Source organism: Rhinolophus sinicus, chromosome 1 (genome assembly GCF_057876585.1).
Source record: "Rhinolophus sinicus isolate RSI-liver-muscle chromosome 1, RSI-T2T, whole genome shotgun sequence".
Classification (NCBI taxonomy): Eukaryota; Metazoa; Chordata; class Mammalia; order Chiroptera; family Rhinolophidae; genus Rhinolophus; species Rhinolophus sinicus.
This window is the reverse complement of record NC_142501.1, coordinates 123,804,134-123,824,851: the sequence shown is the minus strand read 5'-3', so window position 1 is coordinate 123,824,851 and position 20,718 is coordinate 123,804,134. Positions and strand designations below refer to the sequence as shown.

The window sequence follows — 20,718 nt, the reverse complement described above, 5'->3', positions numbered from 1 at the left end:
CTTAGTAAAAATGAATTCCACACTGCACAGTATAGCCTAAAACCTAACACCTTAGTTTGGACCTTAGTTCATGTTAAATAGGTATCTAGGCCAGTGTAATCTCTGCAAAGAATTTTTTTGTCCACAAACGCCTGTATCTGTGGTCAAGCGGCAGATGTTAGCAATTCATCAGGTTGCCTGCTTCCTTCTTATTATGGCATTGCTCTGAGAGCTTTGGGCTCATGACATCGTGAGCATGGTTACTGGATGGGTGCACTATTTCTTGTCCTCCTTGAGAGTGACCTTTAGCATAGGGTGGAAGGCCACGAGCACAGAAAGCGAGGGCCACAGAGCCACGGGTATTGTAGAAAGAAAGCAGCTCAGGAATCCACGCCCCCAAGTGTGCGGGCCTCTGGTGAAGCTGAGAGCAGACCTTTAGGAGAAGAGAAGGTAAATTGGGGCGTGGCGGGAGGCTGCAGATATGTACAGGGGTCCAGCTTTATGGGGACATTTCAACCGCAGTCTGGCTGGTGGACATGCAGGGAAGAGAGCGCCTTGTCGAGAAGCCCTGAGTGGGGCGTGCAGTGGAAGCCTCACTCGGGATTCTAGAGCCCGCCCAGCGGTCCCCTAGCTCCTGGCAGCGCCGCCAACCCTTGGATTCTCGCGCCCCGCTGGTTTCCTAGGAGTCGCCATGGCAACGGACGCTGGCTTCTGGACTCCGATTCCTTCCAGCCCAAATCTCCACTGAGGTGCACGGCCGCGCGGCCATGTCCGGGGCTCCGATGGAGAGCTCGGACAACGAGCTACAGAGCGAGGAATGCCGGAAGATCCTCGAGAATCTCGAGTCCGCTATTGAACAATTCCAGACCTGCCCCAGGTGACCACGCGAGCTGCAGCGCCCCGCGTGGCGTCGCCTTCCCTCCCGCTGGGTTCCGCCCGCGGCTCCCTGCGCCCCTTTCCTGCGCCACCGGGCCTCTCTCCACCGCTTTCCGGCCCCGCGCTCCCGGCCACAGTGCTGCTGTTTTGATTTCTTAAATGTATTACTGTACATCAAGAGCACGGACTCTGGAGCCGGACTGCCTGGGTTCAAATCCTGACGACCCTCTTACAGGGCCCATCCATGAGTTGGGCAAGTTACTTAACGTCTCTGAGTCTCAGTTACCTCACTGGAAAACAGCCATGATGATGATGATGAATAGTGCCTACCTCAGAGTGAATATTTAATGAGGTATTCTGGTTAACATGTTTAGAAGAGTGCCGTACCCACCTATATAGTACATGGTACCATTTGTTATTCCTTGATCCTTTTTTACAGTTTCTACCTTTTGTACTAATTCTGTGTCCCCTCTGCCTCAATTTTATTTGGATAATGTAGACCTGATGTTTCTCGAAAAATAAATTTTTCTTTTTTGAAAACCTTTTTAAAATCGGTAGGTGACCAGCAGTAGGTTAGCTTCTATGAGAGCACTTGCAATTCTCTAAGACGAGGGGCCTCATGTGCCAGGTGGCCTGGTGTAAAGGCAAGCCCCTGTCACTGAGGCAGCTCCAGAGAGAGAAGGGACCACAGCTGTCCTAGCCCAGCGGTGGGGGCTGACCCAGTGAGACTGTGCTGCCCACTGAGCTCAATCTCCCCAGCTCAACTGTATTAAGTGGGTGCGTTTGTTAAAATGCATCAGTGTACACACAGGACCTGGTTTATTGGCAGTTATGAAAGGCACATATTGGCAGGAGCGTGGTAAGCACCATAGACACACAGTGTCTAACCTGTTCTAGTTGTTTACTGATAGGAATGACTTCCTGCCCTGGATTCCTTGGCATTCTGTGGCAGGTAGTTAGTTCTCCAACAAAACTCACCCGCTGGGCTCAGTGAACAGACTGACAGTACCAGGTGCTCAGTGAGCACATGGTGACTGAGCAAAGGAACCACTGATGCACATGTGCATTTCTTTTCACCCACAGTGTTAGGGGGACTGTGTGGTGCCCTGGTACGAGCGTTTGAGTAGGAGAGGCTAGAGTACTGACTGCAATCCTGGCATTAAGGCAGAGGTAGGCATTGGGGAGGCAGCAGTGTACCAATGGACAAAAGTCTCACCTTTGTGAAGTCTACATTCCAGTCAGGAAACCAATGACAAACAAGCAAACTATATAATAAGTAAGTTAGATAGTAGTAAGTGCTAAAGAAATAAACAGAGTAGGAGGGAGCAGCGGGAATCATGTGTGGAGTGTAACGTTAGATACTGTGATCAAGGAAGGCTTGACCAAGATGACATTGGGGTGAAGACCACTGGCTTGAAAGGGAGTCATGTGGATATATCAGGGGACAGAGAGTGTTCCAGGCAGAGAACAAGAAACGGAAAGGAGTGGGCCTGGGTGTCCCAGGACCAGGAAGGAGACCAGTGTGTCTGGAGCAGAATGAGAGGGAAGAGCAGTGGAGATGAGATCAGAGGTAAGGGAATGGTGCCAGGTACTATGAGACCTAGATCACTGTACGGACTTCAGCTTTGACTTCGATAGATGACATGTTTTTTTAACACTGCTGAGCAATTCTCCAAATTCTTAGTGGACACTGATTGGGTATCCTGCAATTTAACTCAATTCTGACACTATCTACCAGGAGATAACGTCAGATCCCGTAGGATAAGGGCTCAAGAGTTTTCCCAAGCTGTGAAATGGGAAGACCAAAATGTATATTTCTTATTATAAATCACATTAGCACAGATGGGAAGTCACAAAGGGACTGGAGGAGAGGAATGACATGATCTGATTCATCATTCAACAGGATGTCTCTGGCTGATGTTTTAATAGTAGATTATAATGAGGATCAGGGCTGAAACAGGGAAACAAGTTAGGGGATATAGGGGAGGAAAATAATTTTCCCTTAACTGTTCTAGGTTCTTGGCTGAGACCCTAAAACCCCTGCCCCCTTAATAAAGGACAGATTAACAGGAGAAAAACAGAAGTTTAATAACATGTATACCTCCTGTATACATGGGAGGTACCCAGGAAAACTCTCTCTCTGAAATGGCTGCATCCACCACTTTAAATACCATATCCAGCTAACAACAAAAGAAGGGTGTGGGGGTGGGTGTCGGGGGAAACCAGTTGTGGAAGGCTACAAAGAAAAGCAGAGTAAACAAGGATAAGGTTTGTTATTGCAGATTTAAGTCAGTTTATCCTGTGATTTAGTCATCTTTTGGGTACAGAGGAGACCTTTACAAATGGAAATTTTCTTTATAAATATAAATTTCTCGTACAAAAGGAAAACTTCTACTCTGTTTTCAGAGCTTCTCTTGTGTCTGCAGTTTCTCAAAATAATCCTTATGCCAAAGAGGCATATTTTGGGGTGCCATATTCTGCTACCCTTTAAGTCTGGAGTTCAAAAGGGAGGTCTAGGCTGGCTATATCAACTTGGCAGTAATTGGTACGAAGGTGGATCTAGAGCTGGGAGACTTGGTGAGATCACCTAAGGAAATGAGTGTACGAAGAAAAGTCTCTTTGAGACTTGGTGCATATGGAAGTTGTGTGTGTTCTTTGAAGAGGGAAATGGGAAGCAATGGTTTCCCTATTTAAAATTGAGCAGTATACCATAGTGAAAACTTAGCATACCTAATGTCATTTTCTTTGACTCATTCATTAATGAACACTTATTAGGATAGGCTATTCTAGGGTTCAGCAAGAAATGTCATTGCATTCTATTAGTAAATCTTCATTGATCTGTTTTCTAGAATAAATAACACATTAGTTTTGTATCTAGTTTAGTAAAAACCATAATTGTTATCTTTCCAAGACTGTTTTATGCATAACAACCATGCTATTATTCAGAGACTATAAATAAGGACTGTGTAGGAACCACTTAGCTAAATTTGTTTGTGATGTGGGTTTCCATTCTAGGCAGTGGGGTTTTCATCTAAAATTAGAGACATTGGGATTTGATGGGAAACTGAAGAATGAACCTTCATGTTTCACTTATATTCTAAATGAGCCATATCTTTCCAAATCAGTCGTACAGTAAGTTAGGACTCAAAGGACCTTAAAGTCATGGGCTTGTTCTCCCCAGGGATGGAGAATAAGAAACTTTCACTTCAGGCATATGATGTTAGATGAGTTATTTACTCTCTTTGAACCTCAGTTTCCCCATCTTCAAAACAAGAAAGTTAGTATCTTTTTTATGAGATAATTGGGAGAATAACCTGAGGGGAAAATGTGTATGTTGATGCATATATCTTAACAAAGCACATGGGACAAGTTAAGCACTCTATAGGCACTAATATTACTTTTAGCCACTTTAAAGGAGATAGCTATAAAAATTTTGAACCTGATTTAAAAATATTATATTGTAATATTATAATATTATGGCACCAGAAAGAATAACTGAAAATATTATTCCATGTTTTAAGAGTATATCCTGAAAATATGTTTTGGGTGGTATTATTTTTTGCACTTTTTAATGTATTGTTTTCAAGTTTTATTGAGATGTAATTGACATATAACATGATATATTTGTAATATTAACTATCCACATTCCACAAACCTACTACCCACAATAGATTTTTTTTTTGCTTAATATGGAAAGAAAAGAAAGAACATACATGTTCTTAATGAAAAATGAAGTTGAATTATAAAAAGGAGCCCCTTGGTACTGGGGAGGTAAAGGATTGCATTTCTAGATTGGAAGGGTGAATCACTGAGGGCTGTAAAATGTGCTGTATTATAGGTATAAAGAAACAGGTTAAGTTTAGGTGGCTGTTTGTATTTATTATATTGATGTAGCAGCACTGAGGGTCCAGACAGGAGGCAGAAACCTTATCAGTATTTAAACAGGGAATATTTCCTGTTGCTTGTTAAACATTAACACGGATTTTTAACCAGTAAAAGGCAGTAAGAAGACTTAAGCAGTATTGTAAGAGCAAATGAAGACTGTAGCTGTGACCCCATCACCCAAGGGCAATAAAAGAGTAAAGAAGGAAGGACCTAAGAATTTAGAAACCCCTACCCCACCAAAAGCTGAAATTAAAACCTCTTAGGAGAGGATTTGTTTGGTGGCAGAGAAACTTGCCACGGGGTGCTGGCCAGAGCTGGTCCATGGGGATGGCTGTCAAGTGGCCAAGAAATGCTGAAAGATGCATATAGGTTCTTTACCTAGCTTGGAGATCCAAGTCATTCCAGAAGGTCCTGAGTCCTCAAAAGTCATGCTTTTATTTATTTACTTATTTAAATTTTTTTTTTTTTTTTGGTTGCTATATTTTTCTATCAATCTTCACCATTGTAGGGGAGGAAACATAATTTTCCCTTTACCCTTCTGGGTTCTTGGCTGAGGGTCCCCTGTAATAAAAGACAGATTAACAGGAGAAAAACAAGTTCAATAACACATATACCTCCTGTATACATGGGAGATACCCAGGAAAACTGAGTAACCCTCGAAATGGCCCAAGCCACCACCTTAAATACCATATCCAGCTAAAGAGGAAACATATTGGAGGGTGGGGGGAAAGCCACCTGTAGGAGGTTATCAGACAAAGCACAGTATGATTGTTACACAGATTCAAGCCTGAGCCTTCTCTATTGATGAGACTGAGTCACCCTTCTCTTCCTGGTACAGAGAGGGAGACACCCTTACAAATGGCCATTTCTTCCCAAGAGGCATATTTTGGGCTGGCAAACTCGTCTCCCCTTTAGCATGGAAATGCTAAGAGCCCCCCTTCCAAGACTCTCCTGGGTTCCAAACATAGTTTCCCTGACTCCATTGTATACCAACAACCCACTTTCCCCTTGGGGATCAGAAACAATCACCTCACCAGTAGAATGACTCCTTTCTCAGCCTTTGGTTCAGTGTTTCTGGGAGGAAGCATTCTCCCGTTGGGCACTAACACCCCCAAACCAGCAGATTATAAAGGTGTTGGGGCAGGAAGCAGTCATTTCAGGAGTGGATCATTAGATGTAATCACGAGAGGAGCCACTCTACTCCTATCCTTGATTCCCCGGCCTATAGCTGTGGTAGAGAGAGACGACTACTGATTCAAAGCACACACTGCATCCCATAAGACAGGACTGCATCCCTGCACGGATTTGTTTCTCAACTGCTATAACTAAATCTTCACTAAGCTATTTTACTGGTCCATTAGGCCGGCCACTACTTGATGATGGGCCATGTGGTAAGACCAGTCATTTCCATGGGCATGAGCCCGTGGCTACACTGCTTTTGCTGTGAAGTGAGTACCTCGATCAGGAGTCATGCTGTGCACAATGTCTTAATGTTGGGTAAGGCATTCTGTAAATCAATGGATGGTGGTTCTGGCAGATGCATTGTGGTCGGGGGATGCAAATCTGCATCCAGAATATATGTCTGTCTCAAACTGTCAATGTTATCAATATGCCACTGGGGGGCTGGCTATCCCCGCTGGTTAATACTGCTGTATTAGGGATTCGGTATTGATCTCTGCTGTGCACTGATTAGGTGCTCAGTGCTTGCTGCAGCCAGGCCAGCCTTGGTAAGGGGAAGACCACGGCCACAACAGCCATTTTGTTTTGGCAGGTAGAAAATGTTACCTCATCTTTCAAGGGTGCTCATTAAACACAAATCTGAAGCATGGCCTGCGGAGAGCATGCTCAGGGCTTTACATTGTTGGCATGTCCAGAAAGAATGTGCAGGGATTGTCTCTCCCAACAATATTGTGTTAGTGAGAAAAGATAGCCTTCTGCAATGAATTAGACCAAATCTAAAATACAATTTTCTGTGGGAAACACCAGAAATTTTAATGAAATTGAGGTGTATAATACATTATTTATGCTCCCTCACCACCCAGATAGTACTGTTAATGAGGTCTGTCATCAGTATATTTGATGAATATGGGAAAGATTAGTTGAAAATTTAGTGGAATTAATTACAAATCATTATTTTGAATAGTAAAAAGTTTTCAAAATTTAAACATAGCCTTTCTTAGTTGAATATTGCTATGCTTTAATAGTTTTCTCCAAACATGAAAAAATTGTGATATTTTAAAACATGGTGCTGATAATCTGTAACTACCACTGGTGTCATAGCACCGGTAACAGGTAACATTTCTTAAAGGCTTACTATGTGACATGCACAATTCAAAGTACTTCTAAGTATTAACACACTAATCCTATGAAATAGGAGCTTTTATTTTGCATAAGAGGAAACTAAGGCACAGAAAGGTTAAGGAATTTATGAAACATCACATAGCTAGAATATCAGTTAGGATGCTTTCAACTATGGTTGACAGAAACTCTCACCAATTATATGGTGCATTAATTATATGATGATACAGGTAGACCAGAGGCATGACAGGTTTCAGAGGTGGTTGAGTCAATGGCTAAACAAAGTCATCATTCAAAATTACTTCCATCTTTTAAGAAACTCATCATCTATGTCCTGGCCTTGCCCCTCTGGTTGGCCCCTCTTGTGGTCACCAGATGTCTGTGACAGTTCTCACCACTTCCACACATGGCAATATCCAGAGTCACAGAGGAAACCTCGCCCCTCGTGCCCCATGAAGTAGTGTAAAAAACTCCCACAGTCCCCAACAGACCTTTCCTCAGGTGCTACTCACCAGAACCAAGTTCCATGCCCACCCCTAAGACATCTGCCCAGAAGAATGGGATCACCAGGATGGTGTGAGACCACACAGGAGTTCCCCAAGGCACTGGGAATATGATCACCCTCCCCTGAGTTCTGTGGGAGATAAATCTGAGGCTCTGCCAGGAAGTAAAAAATAGGGGTGTTTCCATAGCGTGCCCCACATCAGGGCCTGCTCTAGCTGGTCGGCAGACAAGGGAGGAGAGAAACACAGACACTCTGTCTTCGGAGGTGGCCCTGAAAAGTCTAGTAATTCTACTTGGGCTTTTATGGCTTTCTTTTCTGGCTGACATTTTAGAAAGTGATAGTTGTGGTAAGTTTGATCAGCCTTAAAAAGAGAGGCTGCATCCAGAATATCGGCCTTTTTGTTGTTGTTGGAGATGCCTGTCATCAAAGGCCTGTAGAAGGCGTTCACAAATACTTGCTCCTGGCTTGCTCAGATTTTTTAGGAATCAAGTTTGAAAATGAGATACAGTTCAGTGGTAAAGAAGCACTTCTCAAGGTTTTGTTTTCAGGACCTCTTTATAGTCTTAAAACTTAATGGGGACCTCAAAGAGCTTTAGTTTACGTTATATCTATTTGTAGTTACTATATTAGAAATCTAAAAGGAGAAATTCATTTAAAATAATAGTAAACAAATTCTGTGTTAATATAAATAACACATTTTAAAGAAAAACTAACTATTTTTCAGAACAAAAGCTTTGATGAGTCTAGGGGCATTTTTTACATTTTTGCAAATCTTTTCAATGCCTGGCTTAAAGGAAGATAGCGCAAGGCTCATAATACCAGCATAGGCCAGGGAGCTGTCCTACACAACCAGACTGAGAAACAACAGCTTGAACTGGAGTGTGTGTGTGTGTGGGGGGGGGGGGGGGGGGCGGGAGGCAGAAGAAAGGGAGAAAAAAAAAAAAGAAAATAACTGACCACATGGATTCCCTGAGAGTCTTGGAGCCCCAGGAGCCCACAGGCCACACTTTGAGAACGACTATCTTAAATTATTTTTGCTTGATATGACTGTGCATAATTTATAATGTCTTCAAAAGGTAGCACACATAAAACAATAGATGATATTAAAGGAGGCTTGTAAATTGGTCATACCTCAGAAAATGGAAATAAGTATCAGTGGAGCAAAATGCCACAGTCCAGGTATTAGATAACCCAGCAGAGTCCTGGTGAAAACCCCATATTATATGAGTAGATAATTCAGGTTTCTTCACTTCACCAATCCCTTTGAACCTTTAAAAAATACAGTGGTACCTCGGTTTTCAAACATAATCCATTCTGGAAGACCATTCGAGTTCTGAAACGTTCGAAAACCAAGACACGGTTTCCTCATAAAAAGTAATGCAAAATGGATTAATCCATTCCAAACCTTTAAATCAACCCCACAACTGCAAATTTAGCATGAATTTTACTATCTAATGATACCATAGATTCATAAAATTTACAGCGTTCATAAACCAAAGTGTTCGTCAACGGAGACATTGAAAAACCGAGGTACCACTGTAATATGATTTACACAAAAATATGCTCACTAACATATATTTTTAAGGAACTATCTATTATATAAAGCACTTTTATTGTCTTTTTTTTCCCCCAGACTTAACATTTCAGATGATTTGAAAGTTGGCTTTTTCAGCACAGACCATGCTACTCAAACGGATTCCAGTGAAATTTTGCCATTGAAAGATTTGAGCTCATCTACAGGAAAGCTAGTGCAGGTAAATCTGGATTTATTTTGACGCTTCTGAGATAACTTTTTAAAGTATTATTTGCCTTTACATCTGTTTCCTTGACAGAATTGAAATGGTTAAAAAAAATTAAATATTAGCATCTTTTACAAACTGAATTGGAGAGTTGTGCTTTTAAAAATTATTAATGTAAACCATTACTTATATTTATGTCATATTTATGTCTTGCTTATATATATTAACTTGTTTAGTGAAGTGTTTTGTAACTCTTTTTGGAATTCTTTTGACATCTGTGAACATTTTCTATGTATGATATTTTTTGAAATGCAGAAGAATGTTGAGCATAATGTAACAAATAACTGTGTTACCCATCATACAGCTTTGTCAAATCTTGACATTCTACCATGTTTCCTTTGGGCCATTTTTTGATGATAAAGAAACAGAATATTTCATATTACCAGATATCAAGAGTTATAATTAAAATCCCTAATCAATAAAACTGTCTCATGGGGTAGCATACTACTATAAATACTCCTGTGTACTTTGTTTCTGTATTTTCACTCAACAATAGAACTTAAAAATCATTCCATATTGGTACATAGAGTTTCCTCATCTATTTAAGTATGTCATATCACAAAATGTGCATGATATATTTAGCTCTCCCCCATTGATGGACGTTTTGGTCATTTTAAATCTTTTACTGTGATGAATAATTCTGTACATACTCATATGCCATAAATCTGTGGTGTCAATTCTTAAAAGTGGAATTCCTGAGTCAGAAGACGTACGCATTAGTCATTTTGAAGAATATTGCCAAACTGTCCTGCATTGAGTTTGTACCCATTTTCACTTCCACTTGTAACTTTTGAGGCTCTTTTCCTACACACTTGCCAAATTTCTTGTCTTTTTTTTTAATGCTGTCAGGAAAGTTTTATAACTTTATTCCCTTGCAACTAGGCATGTACAGATGACTAAGTTCTGGTCAGTAGAATTTAGATGGAAATGTTATTGGCAGTCTCTGGGAACCTTCTAGAAGATACACTTCAAATGCCACTTTACTTATTCCTCTTCCCCTCCCTCCCTCCTCTCTCCCTTCCTCAATTCTTTCCTTTTCTCCAGCATATGAGTTGTTGATTGTGTTTTGATCATACTATATCTAGAGTTGATAGTATCTATGTTGTCTGTGGTCCACCAGGACTTCGTTTGACCACACCAGGATCCCTGTGTCTCCCCCTTCTTCAGAACAAGTAGTCCACATAGGGCTACTCCTTTCAAAAGGAAAGTCTTCTCTGCTTGTTGCTGGAATTTAAGGACTTCCTTAAGCCTTCACTTTCTCTAGGAGATATTTTTTAATGATTTCTCAATATACTACCCTTTGTAAGTTGACAGCATGATACAAAGAGAAAGGATTATCGTCAGTCATAACTCTGTTCAAATCTGGGCCTTTTACTTACTGACCACATAATGTTAGGCTAGTTAGTCACCTAACTTCTCGAAGTCTTGATATCCTCACCTGCAAAATGAAACCTTCCATGTAGTATGAAGATTCTTCCCAGGATGCTAGTACACCAGGTATCTGTAAGGCTTGCAGCGAGATAATGAGGCTAACAGAATCAGGCGGGTTGAGAAAAGTGAGTGCCCTATTCTGTGTTTCCAGGCGAGGTTCACCGGTCCGCAGATGGGGCTGTGAAGTCGCACCCAGGGCAGAGCCAGGGAGGCATATATGCAATTTTTGGGGTGGGGTTGGTTGAGTGAGGTGGCAGATGAGCAGGCCCCCCCAGCGCTGATCGGGCACAAGCGGCTGCATCCAGAGTTGTTTATCGCACTAGCGATCTGCTGCCTTTTCTGGGAAACGCCAGGGGCCCCAGTGTCTGTCATGTGAGGAGGGGTCTGACTTGGCAGAAAGCTATGACTTGGCTCCTGGCCGCTTTGACCATGCCCGTAGCTGACCTAACAGTATCAAATTCCAAAGTAAGTGTGATTTGGGTCCCATTAATTTGCAAAGGGAATATTGCACATCAAATCAGTGACTCTTAGCTCTTAAATCAGATCAAGGATAGTCAAAAAAAGGGGGATCGGTGGTAACGAGGAAAAATTGCTAGAGCAGTTTCTTTAGAAAGCACTATTGCCATGTTCTTTGTGGGAGAGGGGGCAGCAGAAGCGATCTTCCTCAACTGAAAGCTAAGAAGGCAGGCCTCTGGAACTTGAAATGTGTGCTGCTATTGGAAGACACAGGACTGGTGCGGAAGGAAGCTAAAGTGGGAGTGACAAACAGATGGAGTGGCTAAGTTAGGATCAGTCTACACTGCAGAGTGTTTGAGGTGAGCTTTGTGTGATTGTTCCCCATGGACCATATGTGGTGGGGCGGAGGGGAAGCTAGCCAATGTGGGATCATTCAGTAGAGTGGTCTAGAAGGACAGAGGACCCCCAACAGCAGGGAGAGGAGAAAGGAGCACTCTAGATTTATAGGGGCTGAGGACGAAGGAGCAGTGATCACCAGAGTAGAGAGTCATGTGCTTGGGTGAACATGCATCCACAGGAGAGAGGGTCCCAGCAGTGGAAATCTCTAAAGAAGCTATGTCAGCACCCAAGGGAAGAAGAGTTAGTTCTCTTGCCCTGGGTGAACCCACCCCACCAGGTAGAAGGGGCCATTCTTCCTTATCCCTTCTGTCTTGTCCATGTTGGAGACATAGCAGCTGGAGTGTGGGAGGGGAGGTGAGAGAGAAGGATTGAGCTCAAGAGTGAATCACACTCTTTTCCTAAAGATAGGCAGTTGCCATCTACTGCCTTTAGCTTGGAGTATAGGGAAAAGTCTTACCTGTGGATTGGAAGTGTTTAGCTCAACAGTGGTCATATTTCAAATGCTACTTTGAGGCTGTGATTTGAGTGACTGTAGGACTTTCTGTTCCCAAAATGAAAAGAAAGTCATGGAATTGCCTGAAGTTTCCATTCAGGCCAGGGCAATATATGTAATCTATTTTAAACAGATGGTGAGAGACAAAAATACATTGTGTTTTGATGATCACAAATGGTAATTAGTCAACATGCTATATAGTTATATATATTTAAGTGGTTGGCTGCCAGATTCATAGCAAATGTCAATTTTGTCCATCTTTTCTGATCCGAAATTCACATCTTGAAAAATATACCTTTTGAGGTATGACAAAGGATTATTGTTAACACAGGTATTTTATGCTGTATGAGAGTAAACTGCTAGGAACCTCCTCTCCCTACTCCATTAGCATACATTCACTTACAGAGTAACTGGAATTCCCAATCTACACAGTATTTGAGAGGTAATCTTGAAAGGCAGGACAGGCCTCTGACCAGGTTACCTGCCCAGAACCAGAAGAGGTACTGCAGTCTTCTACAGAGGGCCCTTACTCTACAATAATGTATGTTTTTTTCTATTTTTAGATTATTAAATCCCTTCAGGTTGATTTTGGGTTCCTTAGACAATTGCTTCAATTGAAGTTTGAGGACCGTCTTAAAGAAGAGTCTTTCAATCTGTTCACTGCTCTATATGACAGGATCCTAACAATCGAAAAACATTATCAACAGGTAGAAGTTCTCTCATGTCCTTCATTTTGTGTGTGGGTTTGTCTTGTACTTAGATGTGTAGGTACCACAGTTATGAACCATCGACACAGGAAATGTCCAAACCTGGAGATAATTTTTATAGGAGTTTATTTGAGCCAAACTGATAATATATGCTGAGAGCAAAATCTCAACTGCTCCTAAGAATAACAATTGTGCAGTTTCTTTTATGCATTTGAAATTAAGGAAGATTACACGAAGGTAGGAGGAAGCAAAGCACGGGGATTAGATTAACAAGATTATGTGCTTTCTTGAGGATGATTAAGGCTTATTTCAAAGGTGTGTTAACCTAGATGCACAAGAATGGACAGGGTTGGCTTAAGAAGTTATAGGCCTGAGGCGGGACTACCCACCATGACCTGCCCAGTTAGGAATTTATAATGAGATCTCCCTGTGAGGTTACTTTCTGTAGAGCCCCTTTTCTTGTCTACAGAATTTAGCAAGTTTTGAGGACAACTTAATTTGTATATGTGGTATCCCATGTAATAACTACATAGAGCTACATAGGGCTATATAATGCATGTAGCTTTACTATGTGTCAGGGATTTTTTAAGTACTCTGTATATGAATTTATTTAATCCTCACACTAACCTTATGAAGTGCGTACAATGATTATTCCTCTTTTACAGATGAGGAAATGGAGGCACAGAGAGGTTAATTAATTTGCTCAAGGTCACCAGTTTAAAAAAAACAAAAAACTCAGAGTTTAGGTTTCCAGGCCAGATGGTTTGATGGTTGAGATCTGGCTCTTAGCCACAATTTTATATGATCTTATTTGTGCTTTAATGGCTCTTCAGGAGCAAACAACATGAAAATTCTGCTGCTTCAAGGAATTTCTTAAAGTCTTTGGTCAGATTAGCATATATATCTGTCATTAGGCATAGGCATCAGTGTTCGTTCTCTGTTATAAAACAAAGAACCCATCTGTTGTTGACCACACCATTCTAAGTACCATGCTAAGCCTTTTAAATGCATTTCCTCTTTAAGTTCCTTAAGAATCCTAAAATGGAAATGCTATCATTCCTGATCTACAAATAAGGAAACTTAGCTGTCAAGGTTAAGTAACTTGCTTAAGATCAGACAGATAGTAAATGTCACAATGACATTGAAATCCAATTCTGCCTAACTCTAAACCCTATTGCTGTTTATACCCCATACTGGAATCAGACTTGGTATCAGAATCAAGGGTATTTTTTAAAATGTGCTGTCCTTCATTGTTATACTAAACAGATATGGTCAAATGGTTTGGTTATTCAGAAAATGACTAGACTATGGATTAGCGGCTCTAGATTTCTTTACATGAGCACATCCCATTCAAAAAGTACAAGGACCAGGAGAGGGTATGAATTGCAATAGATTTTACCTCTTTTAAAAGCAGTTCTAAGAAGACACTAAAAAAACTTTGATAATGTAAAATGAAATAAAGTGTTCAAATTATCTGTATTTATTTTATTCATGTGAGCTCTCTATTGCTTTTGGTTAAGTGTTAAGTAAAACTGTAATGTGTCATAATAGCTGTAGCATAGGAGAAGTGATTATAAAATGAAGTTGGTAAGAGATTGTGATGATTTGAATGATGGTTTTATACTGAGTTCCTCCGTAGTAGGTGTGAGTTGTATTTGGAAATACATTATGGTACTACTCATTGTACTTATTTTTGATTTGCAGAATGAGGATAACATAAGAAAATGCTGTAATCAGCAGTTGGCCGATGCCATAGCTGTTATCAGAGGAATGTACAAGGTGGGTTTTTAATGCTGTCCTGGGCAAGATCAGCTTTATATCTTGGGAGTACACAAAAGGGGCTCACCATGGCTTCCCAGTCTGTTTTATTGATGTAAAAAATGTCCAAATCTGTATAATTTTTATAAGAGTTTATTTGAGCAAAACTGATGACATGTGTCTGTGAGCAAGATCTCAAATGCTCCGAAGAATAACAGTTTTGCAACTTCTTTTATACCTTTGAAAATAAGGAGGGAACTGTGAGGAAGATTATACGGAGGTGGGAGAAAGCAAGGTGGGGATCAGATTACAGGAGAGTTAACAAGATTATGTGCCTCAGGAGGGTGGTTAAGGCTTATTTCAAAGGTGAGTTAACCTATTTGCATTTCTCTGATGGATAGTGAGGTTGAGCATTTCTTCATATGTCTGTTTGCCATCTGTATGTCCTTTTTAGAAAAATGTCTCTTCATGTCCTCTGCCCATTTTTTAATTGGGTTGTTTGTTTTTTTGGAGTTGAGTTGAGTGAGATTTTTATAAATTTGTGATATTAACCACTTATCAGATATATCATTGGCAAGAATCTTTTCCCATTCAGTAGATTTATACAATGGAGTATTATGCAGCCATAAAGAAGAAAGAAATCTTACCATTTGCAGCAACATGGATGGACCTAGAGAACATTATGTTAAGTGAAATAAGTCAGACAGAGAAAGACAAATACCGTATGATCTCACTGATATGCGGAATCGAAAGAAAAGAATAAGTGAATGAACTAATCAGAGACAGTTTTGGAAACATGGAGGAAAAACAGAGGCTTGCTAGAGGGGCGGAGGGGTGGGGATATGGGGAAGGTGAGAGGTTTAGAAAATAGTCGGTAACCACAAGATGGCCACGGGGTTTTGAAAATTAATTTGGGGAACGTACAGAGGGATAGTGGATGGGGGGAGGGGGGTTCACACAGTGTGAGAGATATAAATGATAAACGTCTAAGTTTTGCTTTGTCTTCTGCACCTGAAACTAAAAAAAAAAAAAGGTGAGTTAACCTAGATGCACAGAAACAATGGACAGGACTTGCTTAAGGCAAAGATTAACCTTTTACTAAAACAATTATGTGCCTGGAGCATTGATGTAAATGATGTTGGATCTGGGTGTGGGCCGGGATCGTGTCTCACAAAGCCGAAGAATGGACACATGGACCAGGGAGAGGCAAGGAATTGTAAAGGAAGATAGTTTATTAGAGGCAGGAGAAGAGGTTGGAGCTCCTGAGTAGGAGGGGGTACCCGAAACTGGGAAGCCCAGTGACTGAGGCAAAAGCTCTTTTGTCTGTTTGGGGAAGGGGGTTGGAGCCTTCTAATGGAATTCATCTATCAGGTTTTTCATCTGTCAGGTTTGTCCTGTTTGCCCATCCTGAAGGGATTAATGAAATAACCCATTCCTATGTATCAGATCTGCTACTTTGTCTGGCCAAAAGGGATCTGAGATAATTTATTAACCTTAAGGCGTATTCTCATATCTTTGTCCTGGAGTGAAGGAGACATTCCAGAACCTGGAGTTTCAGGATATGGCTGCTTTTTTGTTTATTCCACCAGGGACCGCCCCCCCCCCCCAGCAACATACTAACTAACCTGTCTCAGCATGATTACCCCCCATGACCTGCCCAGTTAGGAACATATGATCAGATCACCCTTAGAGGTTACTTTTCCATAGAACCCCTTTTCTCATCCATAGTTTTTACCTTTGAAGATCTGTCGTCTTAATTTTCAGATCCCTGAAGAGGGATCAGACCTAAGGTTGTTCACACTCACACTTAACTGAACAAAAATAACACTTTATGGTGGCAGATATAAGTTACCAGAGGCTGGAGAATTCCAGTCTGGTACCCAAAGTGCCTGGGCAGGTGACGAAGTAATCCAGTTTGCTTGGTGAGCATGCAGTTGGACAGAAGAAGGTCAAATAGTCTTAACTTGAGTTCATCAGATCTGTAGCAAATCCCAGTGAACAATCTCTGACTTTCGATGGAGTAATTTTTCTAATGACGAAGACACTTCTGTCAGACTGGTACTTCATTTCCCTACATACTGGGAAACTTCATTGTTTTCTATGATTATTTTTTTAGGCTTAGTAAAAACCTTGTGTTTCTTTCAGTAGTTATAACTATAATCTTGTTTTTCATTTCAATATGCCTCCATAAAGAAGCATTTTTTATTTACAGCAAATTGTGCATTGATTGCTTCTTTTCATAGCATGTAACTCATTTGTGTTGAATTATGTAATTGCTTGTTACATGTCTCTGCTCCGTGTCAGACTGTAAGCCTTATGAGGGCATGTTGCTTGCCTTATTCACTGCATGCCCTGTCTCTTAGCACTGTGCCTGATACGTAATTAGCAATCAGCAAAGAATTGCAAAATGAATGGACAATTGTCTGTTATTTGTTGCAGATATTTGTCACTCAGCAGTCATTCTCCCACCTCCTTCATTGTTAGCAGAAGCTCTTCTTATTATAGAAGCCAAAATGCTAGATCCTTTCTTTCCCAGCTTCCTTTCCAGCTATGTCATGAGTATGGGCAAGGTCAGGTCCCTGACCAGTGGGACCTGATGGTATGTTGGCTGCTTGGGGATGAGGTTATTCTTTTTGGTTAAAAGAGACTCGTGGGAAGAAATACCCTTTTTGTTTGCTTGACCTCGTTATGTCTCCTTCTGATGCTTGGAATTGCTGCAGCCAACCAAAAGCCAAGGACTGAGACACTTCGGATGTGCTAATGGTGGCAGAGTGGAAAGGTACAAAGCAGTGGGGTCATTGATGGCATCATGGAGCAACTGAAATAACTCTGGACTTGCCCTGCCCCTGGCCCTTTTATTTCATGAGATAATAACTCACTGAGTGGTTAAGTTACTTGCAGCTGAAAATATCTATCCCAGGACCAATTGCTCTGTCAACAGTGTCTGTGAGTTCTGTGCCCAACCGTGTTTCCAAAGATGGTTTCGTCACTATCTCCCACTCACTTGCTCCTCTGCTGTTATCGTGCTCCTCCCCCACCAGAGGTGGAGCATAATTCCCCTACCCTGAATCCGGGCTGGCCTCAGTAACTTGCTCATAAGCATAGAACGTGGAGGAAATGACGCTGCACGACTTCTGAGGCCAGGTCAAAATCAGCCTTGCAACTAAATCCTTATGCTCGTGGAATGTTTGGCCTCTGGATACTCCTCTCTAAATCCAGCTGCCATACTGTCACAGAACAGCGCCATTTGCAGTGTCTACATGTGGGTAAAGTGTCCACAGTTGGCTGAGCCCAGCCTTGAAGTCATCCAGCCCCCAACCACTCAGTCTTTCCATCGGAGGTCCCAGGCATTACGGAGCACAGACAAGCTATCCCTCTGTGCCTGTCTCATGAGCATGATAAATAGTTGTTTTGTGACTGGGTTTGGGGAGATATGTTATACAGCAATAAACAGATAGCTGGAACAGTATCTCTCTACTTACATCAATAAGCAATTTCTCAAATATATTTGTTGGATAGATTACTTCTCTACTGGTTCTGCCAGCACAGTATATTATTGTGGTTGAGAGTTAGCATAGTGAATGTTCTAGAAAAAGGTCTCCAGGATCAGACTACTTGGATTTGAATCCTGGCCCTGTCACTTAATTTCTTTGTGACCTTAGGCAAAGTACTGAACCTCTCTGCCTCAGTTTCCTCGTCTGTCAAATGAGTATCTTAAGAGTATCCACCGCACAGACTTGTTATGAGGATGAAATGAATGGACCTCTGTGAATGGACCTCTTAGAATAGTACCTGGCCCATGATATGTGCAATCTAAGCATTTCTTAAACAAACACTGTCATATATTCATGGCACTCCTTGGTGTTGGAGTCTTTTTCTGTCCCTTTATTATTCTTTCTCAATATTTAGGTGTGTAGCTTTCTGTCTACTGACTGCAGATTTCAGAGATGATAAAGTGCCCTTAAGATATCTGTAATCATTATCAATTTTTATTATGTTGAACCATATGAAGTTGACATTTGTGGAGCTAAAAAGGTCAAATCTCAGCTATTTCATAGAAGCGATAATAGCAAACATACTTACATCATATCTAATCTTACAGGGCATAAATACAGTGTTTCAACATTATACATAATACTTGCTGTTGATACTATATGGCTAATTCTTTTGCTAAGAGACTTTTTTAAAAATCATGAATGCATTTCAGTTTTATAAAATGCAAGTTTTATGCATCTACTGAGAGGCCATATGATTTTTCCCTTAACCTATTAATAATGTGATGAAAATAATCAATCGATTTTTTCTTTGTTTAATTAAATTTATTGGTGTGACATTGGTTAATAAGATTATATAGGTTTCAAGTGTACAATTCTATAATCCATTATCTGCATATTGCGTTGTGTGTTCACCACCCAATTTAATTGATTTTTAAATGTTAAATGAACTTTTCTTTGTATAAGCCAACTTGGTCATGATATGTGTTTTTCTTTTTAATTGTTAAATTTAGTGTGCCAGTATTTTGCTTAGGATATTTTAAATCTACATTTATCAGTAAGATGACCTGTATTTTCTTCCTTCTTTTTTTTTCTGTCCTTGTTGGGTTTGGTATCAGGGTTATGCCAGCTTCACAGAATGAGTTGGGGAGTGTTATACCCATTTTGTTCCCTAGGAGCATTTGCGTAAGATTAGAAACTGTTCTTCCTTAAATGTATAGAACTGCCAGGGAAGCTAGCTGGGACTGGAGGATTGATCAGTTGACACATTTTGGACTCATTCAATTTCCTTAAAGATTATAAGGCTATTTGGGTTATTTATTTATTTATTTATGGGTTTTCTATTTTTTTTAAAGTCAGATATAGTGAAATATTTGTCCAGGGCCTTGTCTAATTTCATTTAAACTAAAATATTTGTTGGAATAAAGGCTTAATAATATATGCCTTATTACTGTCCTTTGTTTTAAACCTATATTCTTAACTCTACTGCATATTTTTATTACTATTTTGTCCATTTTCATTGAGTTGTTAAATATCACGTAATGTTTTTTTATGACTAGGAATTCTATTTGACACTCTATGCTTGGTTATGTTTTTTTGTTTTTATGGCTCTTGCTCTTCGCTCATAATTTCAGTCTGGTTATTTCTATAAACATATTTACATATTCTTGATTTATGGTCTATGTTTCACAATTTCCATAATTTCCATCTTTGAGCGTCTGATAAGTACTGGCTGTCACTCATGATATGTCATTTACTTTTGGGTTTCATGATTTTTATGAACTCATATTTCTGTGGAAATTCATTGAGGCCTGGAATAGAAGTGAATTTCTATAGAGAAGATCTTTGTTTGTTTCTGTGAGACTCCTGGAGCTGTGACCATTTTAATCAAATTCTCAGCTTGAGGTATTTTAGACCACCCAGATATATGAATTTGGGCCACAAAACTGTGTGGGCCATCTTGTACTTATAAAACTCAGAAGAGCTTTTTTTTTCCCCTCCCTGTACTTAGAGCCAAGTTTCCAGAGAGAAGCAATTTCACTTTCAGTGAGGTTGGGGGGACAGTTACTTCTAGTTTGTTCTTACACTGAAGGGATGTCTCAACCTTTTAGAATTGCCACTTTGAGGAGGACCTGGGTGATGTCTCTTCTCTGTGCCCTGTGAGGAGGTGTAAACCCAAGTTCAAACTTACCTGGTTTAGCAATGTGCCAGACGGAAGGCTACCGTCAGTCTGCATACTTCAGTGTTGTGCATACTTCTCTGGGTTTCTGCATTCGCTTAATTTTGGCCTAAGTATCCCTTATGTTGTCAGCTATAGGTGCATTTTACCTTTCTTATCCAGAATTTGTGTTGTTTACAGTGGCAGGGCAAGTCAGAATTCCATGAATTTTTTTTAACATGCTTTCATAGTCCTTTTTGTCTTCAGCAATTTTTGGGACACTAATAATAAGTGACTATGACTCTTTATATATACTTTTCATACTTCTAGGAGTAGAAAGTCCTAAAATGATTAAGTACTTTAAAAAATTTTTTTTAAAAATTAGTTTCAGGTGTACAAAACAGAGTAATAAACATTTATCGTTTATATCCGTCATACAGTGATAACCCCCCTTCCTCCATCCACTACCCCTCTGACATC

The 20,718-nt window shown here is 40.5% G+C and overlaps 1 protein-coding gene across 1 annotated transcript in view; it reads left to right on the top strand.

Moving 5' to 3' along the window:
• The first annotated feature begins 220 nt into the window (after window positions 1–220).
• Window positions 221–20,718, top strand: part of C1H10orf67 (chromosome 1 C10orf67 homolog) — a 118,355-nt gene continuing 97,857 nt past the window's right edge. Inside the window, exons 1-5 of the mRNA XM_088793967.1 lie at window positions 221–338; window positions 712–856; window positions 9,177–9,297; window positions 12,685–12,828; window positions 14,533–14,607. Coding sequence (XP_088650093.1) covers window positions 236–338; window positions 712–856; window positions 9,177–9,297; window positions 12,685–12,828; window positions 14,533–14,607 — 588 coding nt within the window. The 5' untranslated portion in view covers window positions 221–235. The remainder of the gene's footprint in view (window positions 339–711; window positions 857–9,176; window positions 9,298–12,684; window positions 12,829–14,532; window positions 14,608–20,718) is intronic.